This window comes from Pseudopodoces humilis, chromosome 3 (genome assembly GCF_049639895.1).
Source record: "Pseudopodoces humilis isolate 2021_Gansu_Grassland_sample_001 chromosome 3, ASM4963989v1, whole genome shotgun sequence".
NCBI classification, from domain to species: Eukaryota; Metazoa; Chordata; class Aves; order Passeriformes; family Paridae; genus Pseudopodoces; species Pseudopodoces humilis.
Genome location: NC_142202.1, coordinates 10167925 through 10194053, shown reverse-complemented (window position 1 = coordinate 10194053; position 26129 = coordinate 10167925). Strand labels below are relative to the sequence as shown.

The following is a 26129-nucleotide window of genomic DNA, read 5'->3' as shown; positions in this document are numbered from 1 at the left end:
TAAGCATACCATAATTGTTTCTTTTTTTCTCCTAATTCATTGCTCATGTAAGGATCAAGTAGCCAAAAGCACCAGAAACTAACTTACTGGGAAACTGGGGCAGGGTCTGGAAATAAATCTTTGAGTGGGAGAGTTTTCTTCTGGGAGAACTTTTACAAATATAAACATAGAAATGCAGAAAATCTGTTTCTGTTATGTCTAAGTAACCTGTTGTATTGGCTTAACAAAGGCTAATTTTCAGCATATAAACTAAAAGGGGACTTCTACTGATTTTTGAGAGGGTTATTTGTTATTAATCTCAGGATCTGAGATTCAAAATAGTTGTTTTTTTTTTTTTTTATCCTACTTCAAAAAGAAGGCCACAGGCTCTTCCTGGGGCTGATCCCTGCAACACCTACCTGAGGTCAGGCTTCCTGGACAAGTCCCTGGGTCTTTGTGTTCATTCAGCTAAAGCTCTGTCTCTAAGGCTGGCCTTGTTTTTTGTGAAAGAGTCCAGAGAGCAAGATAAGACTTGAGGTGATGAATTACTGTTGTACTAATGGCTTGTATTTCACTGAGGATGTAGCTGAAATGGAGAAATATCACTGCCTCAAAGAGGTGTTGTTACCACAGAAATTCTGAAAATATTGTAGGGGTTTATTTACTTCCATGAGGACTTGAATTTTCTGTGATGCTCACCTTCCCTAGCATAGCCTCCGTACACTGGGCTGCCTGTTTTCCTGCTACACAGGGGCTTAGGATGATGTCAGAAAATGTGAATTACGGTGAAAGGAGTGGAATTATTCAAGGTTTAGTTTGTTCCCCCTCCCACCAGCAGCTGAAGGAAAGGATTTGTTTCCAAGTTCAGTGCCAGAACATCAGTGACATTTCTGACAGATGCTGTTCTCCTGAGACATATCAGTACTTCATTCTTTTTCAGCTTGGCTGGACCCACAGAGTCTCCATCTGCAAGCAGGGTGTTTTTTCCCCTCTGTACTATGCATCCTGATACATGCCTTTGGGCTATTTCTTCAAGTTTGTCGGTAGTGGGAACAGTTCCCTGGAGCTTGTATCCAAGGTGCCAGAGGGGTCCTTGGAAGAGATCTTTTCCCTAAGGGGATACAAAATTTATGTGACCGGATGGGCAGTCAGAATAAAAGTAGCAAAGAAAACAACAACAAAACACAAAATTCCAGTGGCTGCCTCCAAGAAGTACAAGGTGACATCTGGGCAGATTTACTCCCCACCTAATATTTGGCAGTCAGAATTGCTTCTGAACGGTGTGTGTTGAGTCTTGTCTCCTCTGTAGGTTCCTTGTGTGGTCAGCGGAGGGAGAGGCTTCTCCAGGGAGTGGCTCGGGTCTGTTCAAAGGGCAGATTCAGCCCGACAAAGACTGCCTTAAGCACTGCAGCTAACGGAGCTTGGGGTGAATACTCCTCAGTGTGGTTTATTGCACAAATATTTGTAAAAGCCTGTTGGTTGCTCAGCCAGCACCTCCAAAAGCCGCCTTCCAAGTTCAACTTATGCAGCAAAGAGAAGTTTGTTTGTGGTACCGACGCATGTGTTTGCTGTCCATTCTCGGTGAAGACCACTGTTCATCATCTTTTCCTGTCCTGTCTCTTGATCCCCCCAAAACCACACACACCTTGAGTGTTGTCTTGAGTGGCAGCATTCTCCTGCCTCTTTTGGGAGGTCACACTATTTAATCTTATTCGTTGCCAGTGGTAGGAAGGGGTGAAAAGAAAGGGTTTGCTGTGAAAGGGATTTTTAGTGAGGTATTTGTTTCCTGTTAACTTGGTGACATTGTAATAGCTGTGCCTGTAACATTATCCTAAAGTAAAAGCTGAGAGTTTGCTGATTGTTCCCCTCCAGAGCTGGAGTGGTGTCCTGTTCCCTCCTGTGTCTTTTACACTTTGACTTCTCAGTGTTTTAAAACAAGAGGGAAATTCAAGGTGAGTGCAATTTTTGTTGAGGGCTGCACATTTATGAAAGTTGTTATACAAATAATGGGGAAATGCTTTTATATCGATCAAAAAGAGGGAATTTGTTCCTCTAATGCTCTAAATAAAGCAAAATCTTCATCCATCAACTGTTGCCCACAAATATTTCCGTATGGCTCTGAGTAGTTTTCTAGACTTGCAACCAAAGATGCGAACATTTCTGCAAAAACAGTTAAACCTCTTTCATTCTGCTTTCGTTTCTTGTTTTTTTGCCTGAGACTGTTTTGCATTCATTAGCCTTTATCAAGTATATCTTTATATCTTAAAAATATGGAATAATTTAAATTTAATATCATGTCAATATTTTTGCAGTGAATACCCATTACAGAATGAAAGATTTATCAAAGGGTTAATAAAATTACTTGGACATTCTATCCTACAAAACTGTAGGAAACTGTTATGTATCCAGTTGCTGACTGTGATGTTTGGAGCAGGAGGGACTGGATTTGACAGCATGGCTGTGAAGACAGACAGAATTAAATCCAGGTTGTTTTATCTTTTCATTGGAAGATGTCAGTGTGTTCTAAAAACCAACCATTTATTTGACATTGAAGCATCACCTACAATGGCAACATGAATTCCTTTCCATGTGAGCAGGAAGCAGCCAGCACTATCTATGTTTTTTTCACCAGAGATAAATCCACAGGAACGCCTGCTGGCCTCTGTCTTGAACTTCTAGCTTAACTTAGCCTGCTTTCCCTGTTTATCCTGTGCACTCCTTGGGTGAGGGAGTTTCATGCCAGGAAGCAGCCCTGCTGATACTCAGAATTCAGAAACTGCCCGAAAAAAATGTACCAGGAAATACATAGGTCAAAAAGAGGGAAATTTTAGTCAAGTTTTTATTGATAATATTTTTAATATTCCTTTATGGGAATATATGTTGTACTTGTAAACCAGCAAAAGAGTTGTGTGCCTTTGCTTCTTAGGAAATTTGTAAATACTTGTCTTTGAAATTACATGTAATTCATGGATAAAGGAAAACCTCTGTATTTCATTGTGTGGCTTTCTGTGGAAGGAGCTGTCTGGCCAAATCCTTCAGTATGGCTGATACCAATTTAAAAAGACTTCCCAAATCCTCACATTTTGATGTTATCAGCTGTCTGTATTATCATAATGTTTCATGTATTGACATGGACAAAAGAAAAAAAAAAAAAGGAGCAGAAGATGGTGTTGAAGTGCTGGGCTGTAGCTGATGGGTGCAGCCTGGAGAGGATGAGCAGCGTTTGGCTTTGGAACAGGAGAAACAGGAGAGATCAGCCCGCAGCAGCTGGATTTTAAAGTTATAGTTTTGTTTCTGTTCTTCTCAGCATGCGGAAAACTTTGTTTCTGTAACGTTTCTGGAGAAAGGTTACATTCTTTCAGGACAAGTTCATTGTATTTGACCTGGAAAGGAAAAAAAAAAAAGAAAATAGGGTTTTTTATGCTTATCTCTAAAGTGTATTTGAAATGAAAATGAAAGAAAAACAGTAAACAATGATGGAGACAGGGCTGTTTCTATCATGATATTCTTCCTTCTGTCCCCTGTGCACACAAGGGGACAGAATTTATCGTAGCATTTATGCCTGCATGAAGCGAGTTCCACACCAGGCTTAAATCATTTATGAATTATCTCTGCAAAGTGATGTTTTGCAGGGATGAGTGCAGGGAGGAGAAGTCCTTTTGCCTTGTGCTGTGGCAGCTGGGGGTCAGAGGAGTCTCTCCTCATTCTAGCAGAGAAGATGTTTCCCTATGAAATTCAGCTTATTTCATGTTGGCTTGCTCAGTTCCTGGTGAAACGAGTAGCAGGGGAGACACCTCACAAAGAGGAAGCAGCACAACATTTCCTTTATTATCAGTGTTTCAATTTAGCACCTTTAGGCTTTTCTCCATGAAAAACATGGCTAAAGCTTAGCTTGCCTTACGCTTTATTTCTTCAGATGGCTGTTTGGCGTGTTCATGTGGGAAGGATCAAGTCTTCTGTTGTTTTCTGGGCACTGAATCACAGTCCTTGTTGGCAGTGCCTGATTGTAAAGTCACATCTCCCAAGAAAAGCGTTTTTGTCTGGTGAAGTGCTGGGTGCCAAGTCTTGGCGAGTGTGCCCAGCTGGTCAGCACTTGGATTGTCACGGCTTTGCTGCCGGGATGGGATGGGATCCGATGGAGGACATTAACTATCAATATGCTGATGCCTGACTGTTTACAAATGAGTCCTTGAAAAGGTTTTGGGGCAGGATATGTTTTCCCAGGGACAGGGCTTGTTTTCCCAAGACCTGCCTGCCATCCTTTGGCACCAGAGCTCTGGCAGCTGTCGTGGTAGCCACCCGTGACACATCCCTATGTCAGAACACCCTGTGGTTCCTCAGCCACAGTATATCCAGATCACCTTTAAAAGAAAGCTCTAGAGGGACTCTTTGTGACCTGAAGCCATGCTCAGAGTATGAACCCAGCCCTAGGCATGTTCACTGCTGAGGGTGGAAGGTTTAAATCAGCGGCTGTTCAAATAAACATAATTGGTTTGGACTTTGTTTTTTGGACAATACACATCAGTTGTGTGGCGAGGGTTTTATTGGCCATAATGTTTGCTTTTCCCTCATAAAGTTACTTATGCACCAACAGTCCTTTGATTTAAGAGACCAGTTTATTGCGCAGACAGATGCTGCTATCAGGTTACCTGTGTGAGATGTCCATCACCCATCCCTGAGCTTCTAAGCTTCATTTTCTAAGAGGGAATTTTAATGAATTTGTGTTTTATTCCAAATTTAAGTGCCTATTTCTAGGAATACTGTTTGTTGTTTTAGTGCTAAACCTCATAAAATACAAAACCATTTAATTATTACCGTTCTTCAGGAAATCTGAAATTCACTGCATATATAGAAAAATACTCTGGTATTTTGTTCTCAGTTGATAGCTAAGCTTTGCTTCAGAAATATTTGGTAATTCTTCAAATAATACTTGTTCTTAGAAGTAGCTAAGAGTGGGTACTCTTTGTCCTAAAGGAGGGAGAAACTGATAGTGTTCAATATTTATCCAGCTGTCTTCCCACTCCTCCCATGAGTACTTAAACCATATGTGAGTAACCACTTACAGTCCATTTTACATTGTTTTAATTAAAGCCATCTCTGCTTCCTCCCTAATTTCTTAGAAAAAACACCTATAACAACAGTTTTTGTGACAAGTTTGGTGTGAATAAACCATCAGCTTTTACTAACTTTTAAAACCTTATTTAACTGTTAGAAACACTTGGGAGTAAAACAGATTGTTCAAGAAAGGGTGGTTTTAAGGAAAAGCCTCGTTGAAGGTCATGGTCTTTTCCTTCGTTCACTTTGTATTTTTCACAGGCATCTGTTACTTAAAATATCCCCAGGTTCAAGGTTGTTCTGGAGTTTATTTGGAATGCCTAATGACAAGCTTCAGAGGGAATATTTGTAATCCTGTACCTTGGGGAGAGTGTCGACAGTTGATAATCCAGGACCAGGAGTTCAGGTTGAACCTGGGGAGTTGCTGGCTATAATACATCCTGCACTTTCACATACTTGAAGAGCTGAATAACCATCTTCTGGCTTTCTTTCCCGAGGCTCCTGTACTCCTTTGCACTGGAGCTCTGTCAGGAGCCAGTAGGTTTGGTAGTTCTTTGCTTTTCATGTTACAGAATATGGATTGTTTTACATACCTTGCTGATGAGCTCATCAGTGTTCAGAAGCATAAACAAATAAACCCAACCCAGATGCAGCATCAGCCTCAATTAAACCTTTCATTAGCAGACTCCACAGATCTCCATTTCCTACATTTTTTTGGGACAAACTTCTTAAGAGGTATCAATAAACAAAGCTATAAAAGGCAAATGCTGCAGCTTTCTGGTGATCCTAAGCTAATTTCTTATGTGCAGAGGGATGAAGTCCTTGGCTGGGACCAGGAGGGGCGAGTGGGATACAGCCCAAGTGCTCTCCTCAGATGAAACCAGGAAATTCTCTTCTCTTTCACTGTGCACTTCTTAACCCATGCACTGAGATTCCCAGATGATACTTCATGGATAAATTTACTACCAGCCTTTCAGAAGTTAGCACACTGAGTGCTGTATTGATTAGGATATTGAGTGCTTTGCTCTGTCCACATTAGATTTTCCAAGATGTGCAAGTAGAGGCTTAAGAAAAACAAGTAATTATTGCTAATGAAACCTTCAAATGGGAGTAACATTCTGCTGAGCACCACACTTCAATATCAGCACAGGGCATTACACTCACCCTTGCTCTACTGAGAATATTCAAGCATTGAATTAATCAGGGTTGCTGGATGTAATAGCAGAAGTTTGCAGTCTCAGGTTTGGATTTTACTTTAGCCTTTGATAGACATAGAAGGAACTCTGATTAAAGCTCTGGTTTCAAAAGAACACACTGTAGAAAACTGAAAACCAGGAGAAAAACCTTTGTCAGGCAAGAGCTTTCCTCAGTTCTTGATGGATGCCTGGATGGCATCCCTTTAAAAAAACAAAAAATTGAAATTCAGATGAGAAATTCCTTCAGGCTTCTGGAATAATGTCTGGAGCTGCAGATGGGAGCCAGTCCCATTGTTTTTAGTTCTGCCTGGCATTTCTTCTGGTCATTAATGATCAGCCCTCTCCTGACATAGGGAGCTTCAAAGGTCTTCAAAAGACACTGGCTTTTTCCTTATTTTGGGTGGGAGGAGGGATAGGTAGGAGTGCTTGCTGCCAAGATTTCAGTTTGTAAGGTGGCAAGTCTCAAATGCAGGGTTTTTTTATGTGAATCTGAGGATCTGAAAGATTCTTTGGTCACAATCTTGTGTCTTTCACATCCCTTCACCTTCCTGTGAGTTCTAGGATACAAAGACTATCTTGCAGCTCTGAAATCTCATCCAAGCTTGAGTTTGGCTGTGAGCTGCCTGCTTGTATTGATCTCTTGCTCACTTAAAAACAAGTACATTTTCTTAAAAACAAGTACAGTTGTCATCTGACAGAGGCAATTGATTTGTGTGAGAGGCAATTGGTTTGTGAGATTCTTCACTGTTTCTTTAAAATCCTTTTTTTGTTTCAAATGAAAAAACAGTCTGGATTTATGGATACTGTCATTAATAGAAGGTAAATACATCTAGAATTCATGTAAAGCTAACTTTGAAGGATAGAAAGCAAGTGTCGCATGAGCCTTTATGCAAACATTAGAGCATCGCCAATATAAACATTCATAGGTAGCATCATCTCATCTCAAACCTTTTCAGGGTCTTTTTTCTTTCAAGAAGGAGCTATAATGATATTTTTGGAAACTAGATTATAGACTAGACACATTGAGCAAGATAAAATCCACATACAGCCTGGTTCTCTGTAAAGCTTATGCAACAGGTTTGCAGCCTTACACAAACTGTTCCCATGCTGAATGTGATACAGCTTTGTATAACAGGAGTCTTATGTCATCTCTGCAATTTTTAAAGCAGAACTGGGTAATCCATGAACAGAACAGTAAGGGCATTAGAGACTAAATGGGAGACTAATGACTACTGATGGATTACTGAATTTCAGGTTTTGAAGCTCTCAGCTTGGTCGCTTGCCCTGTGAACTGGCATGTCTTTCAGATAACCAGCCTGGCTCAGGCATTAAAGGAAAAGCTTTGCAAGAATTTCCTTGCTGCAACAGGATTCACATTATTGAGTTGGGGATGTTTGCTTTCTTGTGCAGACCATACAGATACTGCAGAACAAAAAATTCTGGTAATAAACCCAGTCCTTGACTAGATATTTTAAATACATGGTTGTCTTACTGCTCTCCTCATATGAGTGGGGTGCTTTGTACAGCCTTCCTGACTCTGCTTTTCCTGAGCGCTTCAGGCACATGACAGGGTGATTTAAACAACTTGTGCTGAGGAAGAGCAAGCTTCCAATAAGTGGGTGAGAAGGATCTCCAGCAGAGTAATTCATTGTCATGGCTCTCCTCATGCAGTCAGAGGTGGCAGCTTCCTGGTGGCCCTTTCCCAGGATAGGCCATCAGAAGGAGTCCTCTGCTCCCCAGCCAGACATGGGGTTTTACCATGGGGAGCCAAACTCCTGGAAGGTCTGATTATGTTTCAAGCTTTTTCTGATAACAAACCTTCAAAGTCATGCTAAAGTATTGAAGTGTATTTCTTAGACAGATTTTTTTTAAAGGCTGCTTCAAATTTTACTTTCCCATCCTAAGCTGTGCTGTCCTTCACAGGAAGCAAGTCTCAGAGTGCTCAGTTATGTGCCTTGTCATACCTGATTGTTTGCTAAAAGGAAAGAGAAGAAAATACGTGCTAATTTTGATTTCTTCAACCAGAAGTCTTTGGTGTGTGTTGGGTTATTATGGCTGTTGTAAAGGTTTTGAAGGGTTTCTTCTCCTTCAGCAAGAAACATCTCTGTATTCACTTTAAAGAGTGCTGGCCTGTTGTGTGACCTATGAAAGCATTTGTACTGATGTCAAGGTGTCTTCTCCCCAAAATGAAACTGTATCTCTTTCATTTACTGTGAGATGCTACACTTGGTAACTCCAAGGATGGAGCATTCCTCCATTCTTTAACTTCTACACTGTATTTTTCCCCAACAACCTTTTTCCTACTATTGTTTTCTTTTTGCTACATCTGTTGCTCTTTCCCACTTCCTACAAAAGCACATTAATCATTAACACTTGTACGTGTGGCTGAAAAATGGCCTTTTCAAAGCTGCTTTTAGCTGAGCTGTAAATATTGAGCAGCACATCCACCAGTACCTGCAAGACACCACTTGTTAAATACTGCTGCTACTAAGTGCCCCAGGTTTGCATCTGGGGGGTAGTGGTGTGTTGCTGCACACTTTGGGATACTCAACCCATGGATAATGGGCCAAAAAAATGAACAGCAGAATTAAGGAGAGAGAGACATGACTCAAAATTACTGTAGCACATGCTGGGATTGAGCCCCCTTCTATTTAATATAGCCTTGGGACAGTGCCTGTAGCATGGGATCATCTTTTTGGATTTGTGAAGCCTGAAATATTTTGCTGTAAGTGCAAGGACACTTTGGCTGTTTCACACACAGGTGGCTCCAAAGCAAAAATACAGGTTTGTGTTTCTGGGGGTTTGTTTGGGGTTTTTTTTAAGGGAGAAAAACAACCCAACAACGCTGTTTTGCCCTTCATAGCTGAAAACTAAGAAGACAGTGATTAGAGCTTTTACCTAAGACAAAAAAATTAGGAAAGCTGCTTTTCTGGCCATTTTATCTAATAGCAATAAATCTCATTGAGCTGAGTGCATCTGTCCATATGGATGTGGCTATTCTGAGACTAAAGAACTTTACACAGTGCTGCTTGTGCTTCAGACCTGGGTGCCAGGCTCCTTTTGCTCCTGCAGTGGTTATGTTCTGGTGGGTGAATCTGTAGACATCAAATAAAACATCAAGTGCCAGCCCCTCATTATAGTTAGATAAATGGGTGTTAGCTGGAGGAAAGTATGGTGATTCATTTTTTAATGAAAAGAAAATTGTTTCAAATGTTCTGTTTCTGGTAATACAGTCTCTATTCAATGCATTGTCTTTTGAAGGTCTAATCCCAACTCTAACCACTGTGGGTTTTGTTATTTGAACTTATTTCCAGCATGAGTATCCCTCCCAGGCTATTGTTTTCACATGCTTAAGACCTTTGTTTAAAAATAAAAAATAGGTAGCTTAGAGTTTCATGCAGCCAGGTCGGTAAATAAGAACAATTTTTCAGCATTTCTATCCCACCATCCTCCCCATCCACAGCTCCTGAAGGGGATCTCTAGTTTTATTGTCCCTTAAGGATGAGGTTATCTCAAGTTATCATACTCATTTTAAAGGGGTGAGGGGATGGTCCAGACAGCTGTTGCTGTCTTCATCCCATTCATGAATGATCCAAAGAACAGTATCCAATTCCTGGAAGCCCTAGAGCTTCATTTTTCATTTTCACTAATTGTTTTCTTGAAATAATGAGCAGTAGTGATTTCACAAAGCATGGTCTCCTGACACCAAGATCATTAATGACTCACCGTGCCTTTAGTAGCAGTTAAAAATACGCTTTTCCACACTTTGAAAAAGTCCTGGTAATTTTGCTCACAAAGGAAGTGTAATGTGAGGTGGGAGTGAGTGGAGATGTATTTCCTTATCATTTTCTATTCATGACCATTTTGGAATCCAAGGCAACCAAAAACTAGCAAGAAAAGAGGGGTTGCATTAGAGATCTGGTCCAGAGGAAGAATATTGTCTGGGGATGGTTTTTTTGATATGGCTAATGACCCTCTTGCCTCCTCCTTAACTCCTCCACAGAGATGCAGTGCAGGGACCACTTCATGTTTTTGAGGCTCATCTGCAGTGGGAGCACTAAAATTAGTCCCCTGTTCTGGAAGACTTTGGCTTTCTTGGAGATTTTGTGATGGAAATTTCATCAGACACGTTCTCAAAGATCAGCGTGGGAGGACAGTGGAGGGAGGGGAGTGCGTTATCCACCTGGGATAACCCCTGGGAGAGGTTTCCAGCAAGGGAAATCCCTCATGACTCCTCTCAAGTGGTTCACAGGCAGCTCCATTCTCATCCCTACTTGTTTTTATTTGTGAGGGCAAGTGATGTCTGTCTGAACTGCAGGTGCACCTCTGAAGTTGCTGGATTGAGCACTGACTCTTTCCAGCCCAAGGTCTATGACTGCACTCCCCCTGGATCAGCTCTTGGGAAGATCGTGCGATAGGAAAAACACAGTGAGGTTAAAAAACAAAAATCCAAATCTGATGTTGTCTGTCCTTATTTTATTGTTTAAAATTCAGCCCCAAAACTGTATTAATCCCTTTGCAGTAGCACAGGATCAGAGTAGATTCAGTGTTCCTTCTGGAAAGCACCTCTGAGATGTTTTTCAGCCAGGGTGTGTCGTTCTGTTTTATAGGACGCCAAAGATGTATTTGATTTATTTGTGTGGCTGCCTGGCTTTTATAAAAAGTGGAAGTTATTGTTTTGAAGGTTACTCTTTTTTTGTTGCTTTTTTGGTACAGGGATGCTGATGGTGCCTCCCCTGCTCTGCTGTCACACAACTACAAAAATCCCAAACCACAACCAAACACTGCCACTGCATTGGTTTGAAATGAGAAGTCTGTAATGTCAAGTTAAAATGTTTTATCAGCATTTAATTACAGTCCTTTGTTAAGTGGCTGCATGCTGAAGTAGCACAAACCCAGTAAATGGTAATGCTGAGTTCTCTTCAGGATCTTGTTTATTTGGGATCCAGTTAAAGGAGGTCAGAAATTCCAAATTCTCTCCCTGGTTATTTCAGGAGCTCCACAGTACCAATACCTTTTTTATAACTCAGGCTGGTATTTTAGAAATATCTTTACATGTCTACTACTCATTTCCAGAAATGTTAATTGGGCTTGTGGGATGAAAGGCCATTCTAAAGGTAAAGCTGCTTCCCAGCACTCTTTATCTCAGGATAATCCTTATTTCCAAGGAAATTAAGGCACATTTTATAACAGGAACATTTTATTACGAAGCCTACAGCAGAGCAGATTGAATTAAGAAACCCAGCATGCCACCATTTTTCCTAGAACCTTTTAGTTGTTTATCAAACTTGGTTTGAAATTTCTGAGCAGATTTGGCCTTCTGACAGTGAAACTCCACTTGTGGCTTTGCCTCAGGCATGGAGCAGGCGGGTCCTGTGGGTGTTGTGCCTGCACAGCATCCTGGGCTCTGCTCTCCCTGCAGATGCCTTGGCAGGCTCTGGGAAGTTTATCCCAACAGTTCTCTGATGGATACAGACAGCAGCTGACATGACTTGAACCCAGCTTTGCTAATTAATGTATGATTTTTTTTAAAAAATAAATCTCCAGAAGGGAGATGAAATGATGCTTTGGAGAAAGCTCTGCTCCATGTGTGTTGTAAAGGCTTGAGAAGGAAGGGAAATCCAGGGGTGCAAGTGTTGGCTGGTCAGTGAAAATCCCTGTTCGGCATTCAGCAGGGGGTCAGACAAAAGCAAGCTTAAAGAATGGGAGGAAATAAACCTTGAAAATTGAATTATTTATTGCTGCTGCAAAATTATGTGCTAACTCCTGTCTCCTAACCTTAGAGAAAGATGTAATAGACATGGAAAGATGTAATAGGCATTAACCTAAGGGTTAGAGACATGAAAATCCTGCAGGCAGGCAGGGAAGGCAGGCAGACATGCCCTGTTCTCACTGGCATTTTTGCCTTTATATATGCAGGCCCCTCTTTTCCTACTAGCCAAAATAATCCAAATAGTCAAAATAATCCAAATCCTTCCATACAGTTCCCACTACCTCACAAACCTTTCATAGTTAAGGGCTTAGCATCCCAGGAGGCAGAGGGTTTGAAAAGCAAGATATTTAAACCAAAACCAGTTATTTTTATCACGATGCTACACATTGGTCCTGCCTTTGTTAGCACCTTTTGGTCAAGAGGGCAGCAGAAAGAACAGCCATCAGTACAAACCCCTAGGCTTGCCAGGACTAAAAACCCTGTGCAGTGTTTTGATGCTTGAAAAGAGAAAAAGCACATGTATTTTAGGGACACAGGTCCACCCACAGATTTTACTGTAGTTCCACTTCAGGACAGCTGTTTAAAACCAGGCAACAGCATTTGGCATTGCACATCATCCTCCCTTTCCCTGCTTCTTTAGGAGGGATGGCTTTGAGTTGTGTAATGCTGTTCTCCATCTCATCTCCCTTCCTGAAATCACGGCAGCATTCAGTTTTCATTCATCTGGGAGCTGCTACGTGACTTCTCCCACTCAAGAGCTGCAGTGGGAAGGCAGGGAGTGGAGTCCCTGTGCTCTCCTGGTCACGGTGTGCCGGGCCAGCATGAGGTCCACGAAACAAAGTCCTTGGTGCTTAGGTTGGTCTCCCAGGAGGACATTTTTATCCCAGGAATGGGGAGCAGGTGAAATACATTCTGTTTCTCACAGTCCTACAGCAAGAGCAGTGACCTTACATCTGCCAAGGGGAGCCAGTCACAAGTCTGACATTTTCCTGATGCAGGAGAAATAAGCTGTGGCATTGCAGATTTACCACAGGTGAGACACGTGCCCACTCTGCTAAAGGCTGGTGTCCAAACTATGGGTGCAGGCTGAAAAAGACAGGTTGCTGTTATGGGGAATAAAAAAAAAATAAGAGACTTCTCTCCTTCAAAGACACAGAAAGCTAAATGAGCCATTCACATCATCTCCATTTTCCTCAGGAGAAGTGGTTAAGTTCTTTTATATTTCATTGCCTTCTTCTCCCCTTGTTCACGATGAGAAAAAGAAAGAGAAAACCAATTAAATATCTGATGTGGAAGAGCTGAAGCCTTTCTTTGTGCAGAGGTGTCTCTGATTCTCATGTGTTTATTTTCCTATTCAGTTTTCATATGCTGAGTGGATTGCTTATTAATTGTTAAACGACTGCTCTGCAATATGGAAATGATTTCTACTTCAGTACCACTTGCCCTTGAGAAAGGGAGGTCAACCAAAATTAGATAACTTCTCTTCAAACCTTTTATCTTTCTGGAAAAAGATACAGTTCAGATGCCTGTCAAGAGGACTATGAGGTTCCAACCTTAAAAGAATCCTTGTGGCCAAGCTGGTTTGGGGATCATATTGAGAATTGGTGTCTTGATCTGTCCTGAGATCAGGAGATCTGAGACCTTTAAGCAGATTAATCCAGGTGTGTTGTTGACTTTAGTGCAGAGCTGATATTTTGTTGCTCACACTGATTTCTAGAATGAATTGTGAAAACACAGATTGAATAAAACAAAGTTGTAATTTTAACTGAGGCAGGGAGAATTGTGTGGGCAGAGCGGGCAGTCCCTTGGCTTCAGTGGGATTCTGCTCAGGCAGAAATGTCCTCCCACGCTCATCTCTTCAGGGTTGCACCTTCAGCTTTCACTGTGAGCCTTTGCTTTTCGCCTTACACAAGAAAAGAGGCTGAAAAAAAGAAAAAGGAGTTACGTATTATGCAGCAAATATTACCAAGGACATATTTTGTGGTTTAAAAAAAAAACAACAAAAGGCAAAGAAAAATGCAAATCCGGAGCTTTTCCTTTATTTTCAGAAGAGAGCTATTATTCCTCTGGTGTCTCCCTGCTGGCACATAATGCTGATATTTCTGTGCATTTGATCAGAAGGTCACTGAGGTCAGTGCAGAGATTCTCAGTATCTTCAGCGGACTTTGCACCACACTGAGCAGGAGCTGCTGTTTTGCTGATAAATCCGAGTGTGATGCCTGTCCCCAGGCTTTGGAACAGCAAGAGCAGCAGTGTTGGAGGGGCTGTAAACCAGGCTGGACTCTGAACACATGGCTGCCCCCTTTTCTGTGGGAGGTTTCTCATGGTGAATTGAAAGACAGCAGTTTGCATTCTAAAAATAACAAGGAAAAAACACCAAAAATTATTTAGACCAGCTTTTTTTTCCCCCCCCAGAATATCACTTTTTTCCCCCTTGTAAGTTCACACACTCAAATTGCAGAAAATAAACAAATATAGTTATTTTGGTCCCACTGAGGAGACGTGTTTGCAGTGGCCACATAACTCTGAGTAGATTCTTTTGTCCTGGTAAGTTCTATTTTTAGATCATCAGAAAGGTTATGGATAAATGCCATAAAAGCAGCAAAAATAAAATTTGGTCTGACTGCTTTGTCTTGTTAAGTATTTTAAGAAGGAAAGCCCAGCTGATTGCATGCTGGACTGCAGGCATTCATTTTCAAGCTTTTGGTACCCTGTTTATGTATTTTTAGATGAGCAGTTCTGCCCAAATGCCAGTGGCTTTTCACTGTCCATTTAAAGGTGTATTTGCTTGTAATTCCAGATGTGTGGGATCAGTGTGCCAGGGACAGAGGATTCACGTTTTCTGGGAGGAGATGGGGATGCTGCTGGTGGTGTGTGTGCCTGTCTGTTGTGCCAGCCTTGTGTTCTCCCTTCTCCGATGGTAAAATGCCCTGGAGCAAATGGATGCCTGGCATTGCTGCTTGCTGTGAACACAGCCAGGAGAGAAAGGCTCAAACAGCTGCCCTTCAAAAATTATTTCTGAAAAATGCCATTTTGTGGGCACAAAACGTATTTGCTGTAGCTGGGTCATGCTGATCTCAGAGCTTAGGTGAAGAATATAGAGGCTTTTTGAAATGAGGCTTTTTGAGGGCATTACCAGTTGCCATTAAGGGACATAAATCAGGAGAGGATTTGTGTGGGCTTTACTCACTACTTGCAAAACTTGCAGCAACCAGATTAAACACCTTTGTACTTTCAGTTCAGCTCTAGGTGTTGAAGCATTTCAGCACCAGGACCCGCTTACCCCGCACGTGCTCTTGTTTCAGGCAATCCAGGTGCCTTTCAGGCCACAGGGCAAATGTGCACTGTTCAGAAAGGAGCAGAAAAGAGGATTTTAAACACATCTTATTCCAAAATGCTGTTTCAGACTAATTCTAATCTTTGGTCTCTTCTCTGAGAAAACCAGTTATGGCCTTGACTGAAGACTGGTCAGAGTGGAAAACCAAGATCCTTTGGCCTTTGCCATCAGCAGGAGCCAGCAATGTCTGCTCTCATGGAAAATAAACTGTTTTAGGGTTACAGAACCATAGAATGGTTTGGGTTTGTTGTGAATTCATGTTGTAAATATTGGCTTTTCACAATTATTCTGATAAATATATATTATATGCTTTCACTATATTCTTTTCTCTCTTAGTAAGTTATAGGCTTAGATAGGAATTCTGAATAATAAAGATATGTTTCATCCGGACAAGGCAAGACAATGGGAGGATCAAGCTATGGAAAACAGGCTGTTATCAGCAGCAGGAAAGGGAGAGCAAACTGTTATCAAAAAAACGGTACCAGGACGTGGGCAGGGGGGAAAGATAAGCTCAGCTGCCCTCAGAAGAAGGATGAGGGGCCCAGACTCTTATCAACAACTGACCATCTCCAGAGAAAAGGAAACCAGACTCCAAAAGAATGCTGACCAGCAAGAATAATGATGACCAGCAAAAAAATTATGATGACCAGCAGAAACTGAGACTGTGCAAAAGCATGATCTAAGAAGGCGGAACCAGGGAGGGGACATGCTTGAATATGCATTAACCCCTCACAGCAAGGAGGGGATAAAAGGGGTATCCATAGGATACCAGGTGTGCTCTTGGCAGCGCACCAAGGCACCCGGCCGTTTTAACCCTTTGCTTTATTTCTTATGTCTCCTAATTGTCTTTTAATTTATATTAAATTCTTTTTATAAATTATTAAGTGAATCTCGTTTTTAAGAGGTTGGAAGAGGATATTCATTTCTACTCAGCTTTTATATTTGGTGTAATACTTTTAGGCAGGACATTAATGGATTCCTGAGTCATTTATGTAGCACATAAACATGAAAGAGCTGTGGGGGAGCAAGAGTGATCTGTTTCGGGGCTGCTAACCAAATTATTCAGCCTGCAAGCCAGTAGTACTCTCAGCCAGAATATGCCAGAATCCCAAGTCACACAGCCTTCTAAAGGTCAGGAATTCTCTGCTCAGGTTTTTGGTGCATTCTTTAACTGTGGGATTATTTCTAAATGCAGATTACTTTAAGTGTGTTGACTAATTTGGTATAAAAGTAATTCTAACTCCCAGCTTTCATTCCTGTTTTCCTGGTATTGTTTATTGCAGTAACAGAGAGAAATGTGGTTGACACTGATTTGATTAAATAAAAAATTACATTAAAAGCACAGAAATTTCCTTGTGTCCTTAGGAGTTAAACAAGTGCATGGTTTTGGTGATACCCTGTTACAAAAGCATGCCTCAGTGGCAGGGAGGGTTTGATGCTGTGATAGGGTACTTCCCAAAACATTTGAGAAAATGTTAAATAATAACATAAAGTCATTGAAACTTAATTCTGAGAAAGTGTGGGGGGGTTATGATAATGAGTGATGTTTGATTTTAATTCTTTTGCCATGCTGAATGATTCCCATGTTAGGTAATAGGTAAATTAAAATGTAATGAAAATTAATTTCAGATCTAAAGAAGGTTCTCACAAGAAAAGCTGGATTTAGTGTAAAAGTGGGAGATGCATCAGTAAGGACTCTTTTTCTTAGACTGATTTCACACTGCAATTGAGTGCTACAAGATTGAAAAAAACATAGGCTAGCCTAGATATTGTGAGATGAAGCACATCCAGGGAAAGCTGTAGACTGATATTTCAGCTCCATGAGCAGCCTTAAAAAAACCAACCAAATAAAACACGGCACAAGAAAACAGGAACAGCTGTCAAACAAGGTAGCAAAATGCAGATCATAAGTGAGGAAGGGCATTTACCCTCTCAGGTCCCCTGCAGAGGACTTTGAGAGGAGAGCACCTCACCTTGCAGTGGTTCCACTGAGAGACTCTGTTAGTGAAGAGCTGACACAGCAGGCAGGGCTTGAATAAGTGATGATGGAGTTTTCTCATCGCTGGTACCCTTGTGAGAGAGCCTGATGTCCTGCCAGAAATGGACCTTTTAAATAGTTTTTTATATAGTTCTCCATGTAATATATAACACTATAAACTATATATATGTATATTCTTACATAGTTACATATAGTTTTTATTTTAAATTTTGTTTTTTAAAACATGTTTTGTTTCAAATCTCACAGTGATACAAAGGTACTGTAATATTTTTTTTTTTTATGCTGGCTTTATGTGCTTCTGTGTACAGTTAGGTGAAGCTTGCAGGTATCACTGTCTTTTTTTTTTTTCCTTTTAAAACATTTTCATGCATTTCTTAGTTAATGATTTTAACTCTGTTTACACCTTTGTTTAAATAGCAGCTGGCTCACGACCCAACCAGAGTTGCATACCAGGGTCCCCAAGACAGTGTCATTAGCCTAAGCTGGTTAATTGATTTATTTGGCATGCCATTCCACATATTTACCTCAAGCCAGTCAGGCAGCAGAGGAAAAATGCTCCTGTTAAAGATTAAACATTCCACACTCACTGTTTTAGGGTTTGAAAGAGCTCAAGCTCAGCTGTGCTTTCAAAGATGCTGGAATTCAAATGGAAACTCTTGATGTCCTTTCTGTGACAAAACAGTACCTGTAGGGGCAGAGAAGGGGTCAGAGGAGTGTGGTTTTGCACTGTTTTTTAGAAAGTTCAGATACAGAGATGGTTCACTTTTCATTCCTGCACCAGGAATGAAATACAACACTTTGTTTCCTTGTTTCAATTCCATTCCTATCTCAGGAAGGCAGAAGTTCTGACAGTGCTTTTGGCTAGGATTACCCAACCCTGTATTTAGTGGCCTTCAGCTATGACCAGGTTATGTGGTCAGTTATTTCTTATGCCATGCTGGATCCTTCCCCAAACTGTTTTGCCCATATCCAAGTCAAGACTATGAGGGAAAAAAGTGCTTTGGAGGTTTATCCTTAAATACCTCTGTTTTTTTTTTCTTTTTCTTTTTAATAGGAAGTGCTGTAATGGGTAGTTGGGGTTTCTTTGGTCTTTTTTTTTTGGAGAAAAAACCAAACCTTGGAAATAGTAAGCTCAAGGTTACTACAAGGTCAGAAAGGTGCCTCTTGGTGCCCTTATGAAAAAGAATTGCCTTAAAAATTTAGAATACTCCAAACTCTTCAAGGTAGAGATTTTGTCCAACAACTCAATTCCAAGAGGATTTAGCCTAAACTGAGCATGTTCCAGAGTGGAGATCCAGCATTATATAGGGTCAAACATCCACCACTCTTCAGTGAGGGAGAGCCATAAAGGGTTTTCTATTTCTAGTCTATTCAATGAAGCTCCTGTGACTGCAGCAGATTTTGTGGGGTAGCCTGAGTAGGCAGCTGAAGATATGAAAGGGTGTAGGAGGAACCAGGTGAGCAGGCTTAGCAAACAGCAATCGATCAGGTAAGGCCACACAAAATGTCACAGGCATAGCCTTGCAAAGACTCATCCATAAATGAGAATGAAATCTGCATTTTGTCAGCATAAACAGGTCCTATTTTCTGCATTGTGTTGGTACCAGCAGAACTGTGGCTTTTATAACCTTTCCTTTCTATCCACAGTGGATGAGCAGGGTCCTCACAGCACCTGGGAACCAGGATTAGCACTGAGTGCCCTTTCTGGCAAGCAGAAATCAGGGATCACTAACTCCAGAGCTGTGCTGGACATCCACTGTTTGTTCATTGCCAGCCTCTGCATTTGCACGCTGTGGTAGAAGGTTTGGAGTGGAACAGTGGATAAGAAACCCCTGGAGTGATGACTCTGCAGGGGCAGCACACAGGGCAGGGCACTTGGGGTGAGGTATGGGGAATGCATAAAGTCAAAAACCAGAAACGGGTATGGATCAGTGTGTTTTTTTAAAAAAATCAAAAAGAGAGAAATTGGAAGATTTACAGAAACCAATGGAAGTTAATATCAGCAGTCTGAAAACAGCAGAGCTATATAGGAAAAGGCTTTCATGAAAGTATTGTCCTTCTTTCTTTTTAAGTATTAAGAATAATGTTATTCTTGTTGGCTCTAAAGTGCAAAATGTATAAAAGATACAGAGTATGCTACCTTCTAATTAGTCATACTGATTAAATTATGGCTTGGCTTTGTTTTTCTTCAACACTTTTTGAAAAGAAAGCTGCACCTCCAAAAGGCACAGGGAGCAGCAGGTTAAAGCTGCATCCATAAATGCTCATTTTTCATGTAGGGTATAAAATATGAGGTGAACTATTTTCAGGAGGCTGATAATGTAAAAGAATGATATTACATTTGCTGTGCAGTATCAGGGACCTACTTTTATCCTCTGGAATTGTTCCATTTTCTGCAATCCTTAATCTGCTTAATCTGTGATATTACAGGCTTGATGTTACATTAGAAGTATTAAAAAATCTGCAGTCGAGTTAACTTTTTTTTTTAAGGAGATGTAACAATAATTTGCTAAAGAGGTTCCTGGTTTGTGTAATACGAAAATAATGGAGAATTAAAAGGCACTCTCAGTTACAAATATTTGTGCTTTATTTTATACAGTATTACAGAATTAATTATTTTAATATATATAAATATACATATATAAATATATAATTACATGTATATAATTATACATAAATATATAATTACAGAAATGAATTGCACTTTAGAGTTTTTGAAGGGCATGATTGTAGATATGTAGCAAAAATAGCTCTGAATTGAATTAAAAATAATGAACTTAGTATTGTCAGAAGTGTGGGAGTACAAAATCAATGGATTGCAATCCATTGCTTTTTTTGTGGAATTATCTAGATTTTTGCTGTCATTATCATATGCCCCAGTATACCTTGCAGAATACTAATGAATATAAAAATAACTCCAGAAATTTGCAGTGGGATCACTATTGATGCAATGGGATAGAAGAATCGGTGCAGCATCTCACACTTTCGTCATTCTGCATTGGTTTGTGGTAACTTTTTGTGGTTTTATTTTCTTTTTACCTTTTATCAGACGTTCCTAAGACAAGAATCAAAATGGCAAAAATAAATTGCTCTCATAAACATCTAACATGAAATATATCCATGCAATGGAACTATCCAGTTTAATGTCCTATTACTATGATTTTTGAAGGAAGAAATAGAAGCTAAAATCCAGTATTTTTCTTCTTTTTGGATCATTCATGCAAGGTGGATGTTGTGTATTGTGACATTCCTGCAGCAGATGTTTGCGTGGAAGAGGGGATGGCTGAGAGCTCTGCACAGGTGACAGGACAGGTCCCTCTGACCCAGGCAGTCCTGCAGAGTCACCTGGGAATGGTGTGCACCAGGTGTCAGGGAGAGGCCACCCAGAGAAAGGTTTGAAAAGCAAGTTTATTGTGCAGGAGTGAATTTATCAGGGTTTATTTTCTGCCATTGGGCAGCACAATAGCAAATTCCCACAGTAATGAGTAAGAATAGTCTGCAGTGAAGGAACGTTTCTGTGATAGAGCTTGGCAGCATCATTGCAAAAATTACTTCTCAATGTGCCTTTTCCAAGGAGAATGTGCACTGTCAAAAAGTGTCTAATTTCCACTTTGAATTTCTGGTTATATTGAGATTTTGGGGGGTGGGGTGTTTAATTTATTTTCTCTTGCCTTTTTTGGTATTAGGGAGGGCATTTAGAATTTTTTTCTATTTTTCCCTTCCCCCCTCCCCACCCCATTTTTTATTCTTTTTTTTTATAATCAAGATTTGCATTTCTGTAACATTCAAGCCTGTGAACAGGTGCTGGCTCAGGTAAACCTGCTGTGGTGCTGAGCCATGAGGATGGAGGCTTATAGCTGACCACTACTGACCAGTAACCCTCATGGACCTGCTGGAATGATCCCAAGGAGAGTAATGAAGATGCCAGGGCTGGAGCACCTCAGCCATGCCGAGACAGTTTGGGTTGTTCAGCATGGAGAAGACTCTGGAGAGTCCTTAGAGCCTCTTCCAGTACCTAAAGGGGACTCCAAGAGAGCTGGAGAGGGGCTTTGGACACAGTCATGGAGTGACAGTGCAGGGGAATGGTTTTAAACTAAAAGAGAGTTGGTTTAGGATAAATATTGGGCAGAAATTCTTGACTGTGAGGGTGGTGAGACACAGTCTGCGCAGAGTAGTTGTGGATGCCCCATCCCTGGAAATGTGCAGAGCTGGGTTGGATGGAGCTTGGAGCAACCTGGTCTAGTGGAAGGTGTCCCTGCCCAGCAATAAGCTTTAAGGTCCCTTCCATCCCAAAGCATCCTGTGATTGTGATTGATTTTCCTGCTGAAATACAATTACATTTATCATTTGGAATAATATTTACAGAGTAGTCCCTGCAGGTATTTTATTAGAGTAGAATTTACATGGAATTGGCGAATTTGGAGGAAGTAGGGAAGTTGACATTACCAGGTAAACCAGATTTTTTGGCAACAGCAGGTTATACCTAAGCCCATGCACGCATTTTCTTTTACTCCAGAGAAGCAATCAGTCCTAACACTTGTTTGCAAAATTGGACAAAAAAAATATCAGCACTGAATTTATTCTGAAAGGAGTATCTTGTCTTTTGTGTTGAATTAATGCCTTGGAACCAAAATGACATTTGTTTCTGCCCGTGGGTGTTGCTGGGGGAGCTGATGTGCTGTGAATTCCCAGGAACGTTTGCTGTGTGCTGGCTCCGATGTCTTGGGGACCAGCTCCTTGTTTTATTTTTCCCCCACCGGCTTTTGTGTTTGCAGCCTAATTTGCTGGTAATGGGAACAGTCAGATATTCATCTGTGCTAACACATCGCTGGTTTAACCAGAGCCCTGATGCTCTGATACGAGCCAAGCCCAAAATGTCCAAAAAGGCAGCACTTCTGAACTCTCCTACTTTTGTTAATAACTTTTATTGGAATTCTGACTTCTTTTTTGTCTCTGTTGACCAAAAAAAAACCTGGGGAGGCTGAAAATTAATGTGGGTTCTTAATCACAGTGAAAGGTACTAGGCTGTTTTGAAGGCAGGTTTTGGTGACAATACAGATTGGGGTTTTTACATATACAAGGGTAAGCTAAATCTTTAAAACATCCTACTCTAAGGCAAAACCTAAAATAATCGAAGAGAATAAAATCTCTTGCGTAGCAGTGCAATTGCATTGACTCGCAGGCTCTGCAGAGCACATGGCTCCCTGCCTGCTCCAAAAGGGTCAGACCTAAACCCCTCCAAGCCTCCCAGTGCTCCAGGAAGCAGCAGCATGGGTGCACAAGTCCAGAAGCACTTGGCTGGCTGTGTTCGCACACAGGCATCCGAAGCTGATGCTTTTGCACTGTCTGAAGAGCGCTTTCCTAGTAATTCAAGCTGGGATAATTCCTTTACAAAGAACCGCTAATGATCTTACAAGCACCGCATCGAGTTGAGAAGAGTGGGTCTGGCGCCTTGGCTGGTGGCTTTGAAATGCTGAATGTTGTTGTAGGAGGCCTCCCAATCAAGGGGAAATGAAAATGAATAAAATGATCTGCGAATTTTGAGGTGTTTCTTTCTGTCATTCCAATGTAGCGGCTAAAACTTTAAAATACAACGTGTATCAAAGTTGCTAGAAAGCATTTTAAGTTGTTGGCTGAACTGATGCAATAGAGAACAATCATAATTTTTTTTAAAGTTTTCAATTTGTGTGGGTTGGTTTTCTAAAAATACATGGGTTTTTTAAGTACAGTTACTGAGACAGAAAAGGTCGTGCTTCTCTTAGTCTCTCATATAAATATTTTTGCAGCACTCTGTTGTTGCAGCTTGTAGAAAACCTGATTCAAGGCTGGGGGCAGTTTGTGTTTCTTGGATGTTTTGTTTTGCAGCTCCTTTTTATAGCCCGGGCTCGGGAGTGAAAGGGGAGGAGGGGTGGGAAAGTGTGTAGGGACAAAACCAAGGCGGCTGCAGGAAATGGGTGTCCATTCCCACACCTTCCTGAGGGCATCGAGCTCAGCTTCCCAGCCTGAAGCTGAACCCCGGATTCCAGCCCGGGCACCAGCAGTGCCGGGCTCCAGGACATGGAGTCTGTGACTGATTTTGGTTTTGCTTAACTCCAAGGGCTGAATTATTTTGTAGCAGTAGGAAGGATCACAAGGGATGCCTTGTTTCCTGCTGAGGATGAGCAGGGATACATTTGCCCTGCTCCTGGAGGACACATTAGGGAAGGAATAAGGATTTCTCTGTTTCATGGCTCCATCTTATCTTTTGTTCCATTTTTCATGGGGGACATAAACTTACAAGGCATTAAATAAAACTGAAGCTCAGTTCTGAGAAGCCTGATTTACAGCCCTCTTAGGTCAGGTTTTAGTTTGGTCCAAATGAGAGTGGATAACCAGACCGTCCAGCCCACATGGGAGAGTTTTAGCTGCTTTATAGCTAAAAGAATGTTTTGTGAGTGCACTTACACTTGTGTGAAGTGGCAGTGACTTTGTGTAATCAAAGAGTTTTGTGTAATCAAAGAGTTTTGTTTTGATCAGCTTACATTCCTTTTGACTGACAAAACCTGAAAAGGGGAACAAAACCAAAAAAGTTCTCCTTATGCTTTAGGCTCAGACAAAAGCATCTCCTCCAGAAGTAGGCGCTTCCATCTCCTCCTGTCCACTCCCATTCCCTGTGTGGTTAAGCCATGAAATCAGCTTTGGCAGATCTCAAAGGTTGCATGGGCAGTGCTGGCCTGATTAAATCTTTGGATGGGCTCACATGACTTGGGGTGCAGAGTTGTGGCTGGAAAGCCTGAGATGTCACCAGGAGCTTGGCCTTGGAGGTCATCCCATGGAGGACCAGGTCCCTGCATAGCATGGCACTGCCACTCCTTCCCCAAAGGTCAGGGCAGAAACCAGCCCTGGCTGGAACACAGGTGGAGCAATGAGAGGTCAGGTTACAGAGAGCTCTTGTCAGATCTTGTCTGTGAAACAAGACTTGAAGTGTGTTACAAATACTGGGATTATTTTGGGGTGGTGAGAAAAGCTGCTTCTCCTGCAGTAGCTGTTCTGTGAAAGCCTGCTCTGGACTTTTCTAGTCAGGTCTGGAAAAACAAGGATGCTAAAGCTGGGGAGATTCAGCAGGAGCTGAAGAGGCATTGGCTTTGCAGTCCCAGTTTGCAGCAGTCGCTCAGGGCAGGCTGACGCTGTCCAGGTCTGCTCGTATATGTGGAGAATGGTCAACTCAGCAAGGGTCTGTGGTCTGACTTCTGCTTGGTGTTCCTCAAAGCCTCAGGGGTCAACTCATGGTTTGCTTGAGGTCTGACTTTTCCAGTGCTTCCTAATCAAGGAACGCTGTGATAAATGTTCCAGGTTTTTGCTCACACTTTCTTATGCAGTCTCCTGCAAACACATCTGCCTCAGGCAGATCCCACCTGGATTTTTATCACTGATACAAATTAATAGTTGTAATCAGACAGGAAAATGCAAGAAAGTCCATTGCCAAATGGAGTTAAGCTGTCAAATTCCTCACCAAACATTTCTTTCTGCACAAGGATCAAATGTCATTGTTTTTCTCAAATATTGTTCTTGCTTCTTTTGTAGGAATCGGAGTTTCTCTGCCTGGAGTTTGATGAGGCCAAGGTGAGCCAGATGCTGAAGAAACTGTCAGAAATAGAGGAGAGTATGACTTTGCTGACTCAGACTACTTAAATAAAGAGATTGCAACTTACAAAAAAATGACCTTTGGTACCTTTTCATAATTCCTATTCCAGCACATAAAATAGGTGGTGCTAGTTAAATCCAGATTATAACCCCTAGAATGGGTTGAGTCACACTGTGAAGGTTTCTCATCCCTTCCTCCCAACCTGTTTTCCAAGGCAATAGCAACACTGTTTCCACAAAGCTTTGCATAATCAGGCCTTGGAGTGTAGCACAGCTTTTCTCTTTTTCCCCTCAGTCACTTCTGGAGTCTTCCAGATGCTGTGGATGCTGGGCTGGATGAACAACAAAGGTAAATTGGCCAGCTGTGGCAGAGGATAAATGAGCAGAAGAAACAGGCAGATTAGGGGAACTCATGTTTATGCTTCCAAACCACGGACTTTATAGGACAAATCCACCTCTGTGAGCTCTGTGTGCTTAGAATTAAAGCCCAGCAAAGCAGATGAAGTGCAGGGAGTTCAGCAAGCAGAGGCACAAACACACCTCTCTGTACCTCTGAGCCCCATGCTGCCAAGGATTCAGTGGTTCCCAAGGGCTGGCCAGCCTGGCTGCTGGAGACAGAGGACAATCGCGGGAGCAATGGGAGGTGCTGGTTTTCCAAAAGGAGCAGTCCAGCATGCACAGAGCACATCCTGTCCAGCTATTTTCTGGTGAGCCTTCAAAGCCACCTCTGATCTGCTTCCCCAAAGACCATCCACCCTCATCACCTTCTGGCTCCTGGGCTGTAGTGATGCTCCTGGCACGGAGCTGCACGCTGTGTTTGAGGGGCCAGTGCTTTGTCAGAGCACAGCTGAATTCAGCTGCTCTTAGTCCTGTTTTTTCATGGTTTGGTTTGACCTGAGAAAGCCTCAGATGGAACCCAAGATTTCTAAGTGTGTACATGCTCTACTCGGAATGTGGGTAAAAGAAAACACCCTTGACAGCTTGGCAGGCTGAGGACTTCTCAGTAAAACACTTGTGTGAGTGAAGAAATCTGCCAGAGGTAGGTCAGGGGCAGAGGATTTGCACTGCCCAGATGGCTCCCAGCTGTTGCAGCGCCCAGATCTGTGCTGGAACACCCAACTGCAGAACAGCTGCTGCCCCTGCACTGGCAGAAGCTCCCAGAAGAGTTTCCAGTTCTGTGTGTTTCTGTTCAGGGCTGCGACCTTGCCAGCCTGTCGCAGCAGGATG

At 41.8% G+C, this 26129-nt stretch overlaps 1 protein-coding gene across 1 annotated transcript in view; it reads left to right on the top strand.

The window, feature by feature from the left end:
* COMMD1 (copper metabolism domain containing 1) overlaps positions 1-24977 on the top strand; it is a 60951-nt gene extending 35974 nt beyond the window's left edge. The window contains exon 3 of the mRNA XM_005525388.3: positions 24843-24977. Coding sequence (XP_005525445.1) covers positions 24843-24950 — 108 coding nt within the window. The 3' untranslated portion in view covers positions 24951-24977. The remainder of the gene's footprint in view (positions 1-24842) is intronic.
* The last annotated feature ends 1152 nt before the right edge of the window (positions 24978-26129 follow it).